At 48.6% G+C, this 7,904-nt stretch overlaps 2 protein-coding genes across 2 annotated transcripts in view; both read right to left on the bottom strand.

Moving 5' to 3' along the window:
- The window catches only part of SMYD5 (SMYD family member 5), a 10,915-nt gene extending 9,903 nt beyond the window's left edge, over positions 1-1,012 (bottom strand). Inside the window, exon 1 of the mRNA XM_026846887.1 lies at positions 980-1,012. Within this exon, the coding sequence (XP_026702688.1) occupies positions 980-1,012 (33 nt within the window). The remainder of the gene's footprint in view (positions 1-979) is intronic.
- A 2,799-nt stretch (positions 1,013-3,811) lies between these two features.
- Positions 3,812-5,611, bottom strand: LOC113479144 (homeobox protein not2-like). The gene is made up of 3 exons (XM_026846886.1): positions 5,530-5,611; positions 4,829-5,037; positions 3,812-3,970 (listed from the first exon to the last, which is right to left on the bottom strand). Exons 1-3 carry the CDS (start codon positions 5,609-5,611, stop codon positions 3,812-3,814), a joined length of 450 nt encoding a protein of 149 aa, XP_026702687.1.
- Positions 5,612-7,904: the final 2,293 nt, after the last annotated feature.

The following is a 7,904-nucleotide window of genomic DNA, read 5'->3' as shown; positions in this document are numbered from 1 at the left end:
GGCCGGCGGCCATCTTAGCCCTCCCCTCAGCCCACCGCCACCCCGCTCCAAAAACACCGCCGAAACGGGGCTGGGGCGCTTCCACAGCCACGCAGAAAACCAGACAGGAGTGCTGCTGCCTCTCCCCTCTTAATTATTATTTTTTAACCGTGCAGCCAGGCGGGGAATAGCCTTCATAGCCCTGTCAAGAGAGAAGGCAAGGTGCCCCCTCACAGGGCGAGGAGACATCACCAGCTGCCCCTGTGCACCCAAAACTCTGCCAGCTTTCCCCAAAAAAAACATTCAGAACACGCCAAAGTGGCCCCTGCGCCCTCGCTACCTCCTGCTAGGCTGCCTGCAAGCACCTAAAATCCACGATCACGCGTGTTTAGTTGTATTTGCAAATTCACACCGGCTCTGCCAGCGCCTGTTCAGACTCAGCCCCGCTCTTCATCAAGCAGGTGGTTGCAGTGGGTTTGGGAATATGGAGAGGATTTAATATTCGGGGCGTTTTGGGGTGTTTCAGAGTCACTAGATGTCACTGTCGGCTCGTGGCGGGGACACGACACCGGGTGGAACCATGCGGCCAGCTGGATCCTGCCACCTCCATGCCCAGGCTAGTGGCCCATGCGGGAGCCTGGCCAACAGAGCAGGACATCTCCCCAGCCACCCAGGCGGAGACAAGGGACGGACAAACTGCCAGGGACACTTTCCCCAGCTGTATTTTGGGGTCTGGCCTCGGTGATCCCAGCAGCAGGTTGTGCGGGACACTGCTCCACCACACAATGCCCATCCCGGGGGTCTACCGGGACCTAGACACAGGTGGAGCAATGCTACCAACAGCAGTTAAACTTTTAGAACAGTGTAGCAATACTATGCTTGGGTCAAGAAAGATGTTCTTTGGATGTGTTAAAGCCAAAGGCATCCATAATCAGAAGAACAAGTAGTAGCCACCTTTGAGCAAGGACACGCAAGAGCCATGAGGCTTTGAAGAGGGTACATTGCCAACTTGGCATGCGAACTCAAGGTCCATGTATCCTTCGCTGAGCTACCTTCATTATAATACTCAAAATCCCACCTAAGGGTCAAGAAGACCCTTGCCCAGGTGAAGCCTCTTCCCCTGAGCACGGGTAGTAGAAGTATTGCATCAGCAGTATTATAATTGTATGTAAATTACTAACCAATCATCGTAGAGAGGATGGACTTGTACTAACTCTGCATGTTTTGTGTATAAATATAGCGTGAAAAGTCGCGTGGGTTGGTGTGCTTGGTTTGTGGGAAACCACTGAGCCCCTAGGCTTGTGCAACTCTAAAATAAATAAGCAATGTCTCTCCCGAGTGTGTGATTATTGACTTATTGCACACCGGGTGACAAATCTGCTTTTCAGGCAGCACTACCATGACTCCAATTACATCCTACTAGTAGTAGGAAGACTAGACATTATTGTACTAACAGCATTACGTGTCCTGTTTTTCTATGGTTTCGGTGCTATGTGGTGGGGCACTTCACCCATCCAGCACCAGCTTTGAGTTGTGGCCCAGCCAGCAACACTTCAAAGTGTCTTTTGTGTCTCTGAACAAGCCCTGGTGCCCACAATGTTAATTTGAAGTATTTGTCAAGCTGGGCCGGGATTGCTTCTGTGTTTGCAGAGCACAGGGAGAACCTTCTCCTGGACTTGTTTGCTGAAGCATCAGCCCAGCAAAGCAGGAGCTGCACAGGCTCGGCCACATCCACCTGCAGATGGAGAGGTCCTTGTTCTCCAGGAGCAGCCGCTCAAACCTGAGCACCCCATCGTAAACAGATGTTACATTTCTTATATGTAATATTTATATATTTCTATATATAAATATAGTTCTAACTTCACAGGAACTGGCCCAGAGATAGTAAGTCATTACCTACTCTCACCCATGATATAGAATCAACAATTTCAAAAAACCCAACTTTTTTTAGCATTCATTTTGTTCAAAACAGCTTATTAAGAAAAAAAAAAAAACCAAACCTCAAACTCAAACTTTTGGGAAAGACGAAAATACATTGCATTTCTTTTTGTTAATAATTTCAGTTGAAAATTAAAAAGAGAATAGCTGGAAATGTCTTTTCCTTCTGTTTTTTTGACACTTACAGGTTTTCAGTTGATCTGTTTAAAAGCTGTGCTTGCTCCATTCCAAATCTTCAAGCTTGAGACGAGTGCACAAGTTTACCAGCAAAACACAGAAGCGTGGGGAAAAAAAAAAAACTTTCGTGTCTGTATTGGCATGTCAGGAATGAAAACACACAAGAAGAAATCACCCTTTCAAGACTTCTGCTGTTAGAAAGCAGTTTTTACTTTTTGACAACAGGGATCTTTTTAGGAGGAGAAGGTGAGTTTATTTTTAAAATTTTTTCACTCCATTTCCTTAAAAACACAAGAGAAAACTGAACGCAGAACAAAGGATGGGTAACCTATCCCTGGCAGCTGTGGGGTAAGAAGACACTGAGGCATCGCTGCCTGCTCAGAAACCAAGGAGCTGCCCAACCCTGCCTCCCCACAACCAGTCCCATCTCTGTTTTTAAAATACACTAATTTTCTATTAAGAAGCAAAGCAAATAAATAAGTGACACTTATTACAGAAAAAAAAAAAAAAAAGATATTTCTATAAATAACAATATAAGAGTAAAGTGATATACAGTGTTCAGGGTCAGAAAGAAACACAATAAATTACCCTGAGCTGTTGGACGTGGTGCCTGGTACCCTGGGCAGACTTAGGAAGGCGAGGTGACAGCCTGAGCGCTGACAGCCTGGCCTAAGAGCACTTAGCTGCTAACACACAGACGGGGAAGGTCGAGTGCTTGGTCCTGACCCCTCAAAGCCCTTCCACCCACCAGAAATACAACTGCTAACTGCATCGGGTGGTTACAGATGGGCTCGCCCAACACTCCAGGTGCCGTTTCCCATGGCACCTGGGTGTATAATGAGGAGAGAACAGAGCAGCTGCCGTCTGGGCCAGAATCGGCACATCTGGATGAGGGGCAGGGGGTCGTCTGAAGCACCAGAGGTGTTGGAAAGCTGCTTTTTTATAACAGCTCCAGTCCCCTCACCTCGGCCAGCCCGAGCGCTTCGTTCCCGTCTGCAGCAGCATATGCACACCTTGGCAAAGTTAAGGCGATGCTATAAGACAGAGAGACCCACCGGGTTCTGCCCTCTGGGTTTGGGAAGCCACAACGAAGGCACAAATACACCAAGGCACAGAACAAGAGGAAGCACTTCTGTTCCGGGGCAGGATCAGACCCTGTTCATCTTATTGCAAGAGTCACAATAGTCTGCGGGTGGGAGCAAAGGGCTTTCCAATTTCCTTTTTTTTTTCTGATCTAAGCATCAAACGTGGGAGTCAAGTTGACCAGGAAAATCAATCAGGGTTGATTTTACTCCCAGCACAGGTCTTCCTCCTAGGAACACACAGCCACACGCAACGCCCTTCAAATGCCCTTATGCTCACAGCCGTCAGAGACACCGTCCGATTGTCAGCCCAGCCTCTCTGCTGGAAACTCTTTGTGTGTCCTGGTGCTTCAAGAGCAAGCAGGAGATGACATGTCTTGCCACAGCTATGGCACCATCACCTGGCCTGGTGATGAAGCCCCAGGAACTACAGCAAGTGGCTACCAAACAGCAGCCAAATATTTAGGGGGTTCCTCCCAGCCAGCTGCAGTTCAGTCCTGTAGCTCCGACTCTCAGATTGAGAGCGTAATGTCTCGCTTGGACCAAAGGAGCACAGATGTGCCTGCATCCTCAGTGTCTCCATCAAGCAGACACGGCTGAAAAAACAACAGTGGCAGCTGATTCTCATCAGTTCTTCAAAGTTCAACATCCACCGTGTCCTCCTCATGGTCCTTGATGTCCGTCGAGTCCGCAGTGGCGGGCTGTATCACCCCAAACTGTGACAGCTTTGCTGCCTTCTGCTCCATACTCTGCTTCCTCCATTTGATCCTCCGGTTCTGGAACCAGACTTTCACCTAGCAGGAAAATGGCACAACAGCTTAATCAAGGTCTCCAGGAGCCCCTTGCCACGTGCTTCTGGGGCAGATGATCCCCAAAAAGCAGAGTTCCTTAAAGAGGGGGACATGCCTCTTCTCTGCTGGGGGCACAGTGCTTGTGAGCAGGAGGAGGGGACACTGGAGGGCAGAGTGGTGCTGGAGGAAAGGACCAGGGGGAGAGGAGGACACAGTTGCAGGAGGCTCTGGCCAGGGGAGTGAAGGAAGCAGCTCTCTGAGCTCCCTGGGGCCACTTAACCCAATCCCAGGGCTACGGCTGGCAGAGGGCACGACGAGACACCCACTTACCTCCTGTCCCTGCTCCCCACGTTCTCACCCTCCCCATCTCCCCAAGAACCGCCCTTGCTTTGCTGTCCCTTTCCTCAGCTGAATCTGGATCCCACCACGGAGCATCACATGGCCTATCCTTTCCACAATAAATAAGCAGCTTTGCAGCAGGAGGGGCAGAAACTTACTGGGAAGAGGAGAAAAAAATTTAGATCCAGTGTCATAAAAGGACACTTAAAGCATAAACTGTCTTCAGAAGATCATAACAATTAGTCCAACCCAGCCTGAACTCTAAAGCAAACAGGTTTGTGCTCCTAAATACTTTTTGTTCCACCTGATGGATTAAAAAAAGGATGTTCTTATTCATAAACGACCTAACCCCACCTCGCATCCCTCCAGGCACGTGGCTTCAATGTTCTTTTGCAGCAGGGAGTCTGACGGGTCACTCTGCGTTGTGTCCTCCTCCCACTGCACTTCACGGCAGGGCAATCACCAACGGACCAAACCCAGCCCCAGATCTAAGCCGCCAGCTCCAGCTCCCCCATTTCTCACCTGAGTCTCTGTGAGATGCAGAGTTGCAGCCAGGTCTACGCGCTCCGTGCCCACCATGTATTGCTGCTTGAGGAACTCTTGCTCCAGCCGCTCCAGCTGCTCTGGTTTGAAGACGGTGCGGACCCTCTTCATCTTGCAGGGACCCCCAGACCTCCAAGGCACAGCGGGGCCCAGCGAGTTGGCCCCTACACAGTGAGACAACTCCAGACCTGAAAGCAAGAAGCAGCAACTGAAGGGGTCTGCGTGTTTGAGGCCATTCCTCCAGCCCCACTGATGGACCAAACCCGGCTTGCTTCATCTGTAGCTGAAATCCAGATGCAGCTGCTCTATGCACTAAAGGGAGAGAGCAGCATCAAAAAGAAAAGCAGGGTTGTCCCTACCCTGTCCCTACCTAGCTCGTCTCATCTAGGCTCCCTTTCCCAGAAAAGCTTGGACCAGATGATCTTTTGAGGTCACTTCCAACCTATTCTGTGACTCTACACATAGGTACAACCTAGGAGAGTCCTGGATGTGCAGCCAGACCCAAAAAAGTCAGCACCCAGTGAGGTGAACAGGGTTTGACCTCCATCTGTACAGGATCTTTGTAACAGAATAATAAAGTCCATCAAGAGCTGCTGAATGTATACATCCCACCTCTGTCTCAAGAAGTCCCAAATGTTGGGGGAGTTTAGCCCCTGCATTTACCCTCCCCTGGCACCCACAGTCAGCCAGTGTCCAGGAGAAGATGCTGAAGCTGCCAGACTGGCTTGATGAAGACCCAAGAGCCCTTGTGCAGATCCTCATCCTGGACCTCAGTCCTCTGCTCTCAGTAGGTTCAACTGACCCATAAAGTTCCTCGTGTGCAGAGGCATTAGCAGGACTAACAAGTGGATCTGGTCTCAGTCTCCTATCTAGTTGTGGCCTGATGATAACCATAATTACCTAGTTAACATACAATGTGCCAGCGCTGTCACAGGACCAGCCGGCACCGGTCTAAGAGCAGGGCTGTCTGGTTTCCAAAGCCCTCACCCTGCTAGCACAGACTTTGATTCACGCACATCTCAGTGTTCAAAAGGAGCTTGTGACGGCTTCCCTGAACACCCCCCAGGAGCCCCAGGGCTCATCCTGGCCAGCTCTTTTCTCCTGAAGGACCTTCACAAGAGCCAGATCTCCCTGCCAGGACCATGGGGTGGAGAGATCACAGTCAAGGGCTGAGGGAAGGGACCTGCAGCTATCAAGGTAAAAAAACCCTTCTGCATCCATGATGCTGGTTCTGGAGTTACAACATGTATTTGCAAGTAGCCAGGGTTAATAATTGTGCTCGTAGCTACAGTTACCGCACATATGGGGACAGTTACGAGGTTTCTGAAGCTTGGTGGAGTGAGACTTTGAATCATGGTCAAGATGACCTTGATTAGTGATAAGAATTCCATAAAGGATAAACTTTGATCTCTAGAAAATAAGCAGAACACCCTGGACCATGAAGAGAGTGTCTGAGTGTTGAGGAAGACAACCTGGCAAAGGGACTAATCAATTAATTAACCTGGCAATGAAACTAACTTTTGAGTGTCCTGAAAGTGAATTTCTTTCATTATAATACTAAAAAATGCACAGACAGGTCAAGAAGACCCCTGCCCAGGTTAAGACTTTCCCTCTGAGCATACATAGGAGTAGAAGCATTATTTTAAGTAGAAGCTGTATCATAATTGTATGTTAACCACTAACCAATCGGTATCTAATAGGCATGTTTGGAAAAGAACTAACCTCTGATTTTTGTGTATAAAACCAGCAGAAAAATGTGCCGTTGGGGTGCTTGATTTGTGGAAAAGCCCACCAAGCACCCAGGCCTGAATAAATACAGTATCTCGTCTGAGTGTGTTAAGATTGGGTTATTGCATGCCGGGCACGAAGCCGCTGTTTGGGTAACATGCACAGAAACAGGAGTGTAGACTTCACACATCTGAGCGTGAAGTGTTGGAGGGACAGTTGAGCCCAGCTTGCTCCATGCCAAAACTTCTGGACTGGGGACTTGGCTCCTGTCTGGAGCCTCAGGAAGATGCCAGACACCTCCAGATGAGACTGGAGTGTGCCCCAGGAACCCCTCCAGGTACCAAAGTGCACCCGTGGAGGTATCGGGAACCAGATGAGCCCGGCACTAAACTCTGTCTGATGGTACCACAGCTTCTATCCTGCCAACACCCAGCCACACGCTTAACTTTTAAGAAAGAGAACCCACTAATAGAGCCCACAGGACTTTTCTGGGTGGAAAGCAAAGCATGCGGTATGCGTCCGCAGGATCAGGCCACGACCGCTCCCCAGCGTTGCTGTTCTGAAATCCCAGCAGATCCGGCTTGGAGATCAGCTCTGCTTTGAGCAGAGGTCAGGTTCAGAGGTCCCCCGCAGCCGGAGCCATCGCACCCTGTCACCAGGGTACAGCAACAGCAGCCACGAGGGACGCTGGACTGGTGCGAAACATCTATATCGTGGCAAGCCACATTTCTTTAACTTTTATAAAGATACTGTACGTAATGATGCCAATTCACACCCGCTCCTTATCTCTCCTTCAGTGACATGTTCTCCAGGCACAAATGGGCACCTTGACCTACTTTGTTTCATTAATTGGGCGTAAATTCTGCGCGTGTTTAAGGATTTGTGGGATGAAGCCCTGACAGCTTAACAGCTGTAATTGCACTTAAAACTATTTTCATCATTAAAATAATTTCACCTGTCACTTTTTTTTTTCTCTTCTATTTTAATACTGGGATCATCTCAAGCGTAATTTCAAACATTAAATACTTTGTGGAGATAGCTTTGCAAATTGTTTAACTATATTGTCATACCTGTATGTTTGATATAACCCATGGATTAACACACAACTATGCAGATGCTGTCTCATAGAAGAAATGACAGATTAAATAGTTACGCTAAGTAGTTTAAACAAAAAAAAAAAGAACAAGAGTGGCAAATACTTCTGGTATCTGGATCTTGTAGCTATCGAGATCAAATCAAGTAAAATATATGCTCGGGTGCAGGTTTTGCCTGGGCAACAACGAGATCAGGCTCTGAATGCTAAAAAGATACTCGAATTTCAAGAAAA

Source organism: Athene cunicularia (assembly GCF_003259725.1).
Source record: "Athene cunicularia isolate RWA chromosome 4 unlocalized genomic scaffold, athCun1 chr4_part1, whole genome shotgun sequence".
NCBI classification, from domain to species: Eukaryota; Metazoa; Chordata; class Aves; order Strigiformes; family Strigidae; genus Athene; species Athene cunicularia.
This window is presented reverse-complemented; position numbering and strand designations above follow the sequence as displayed.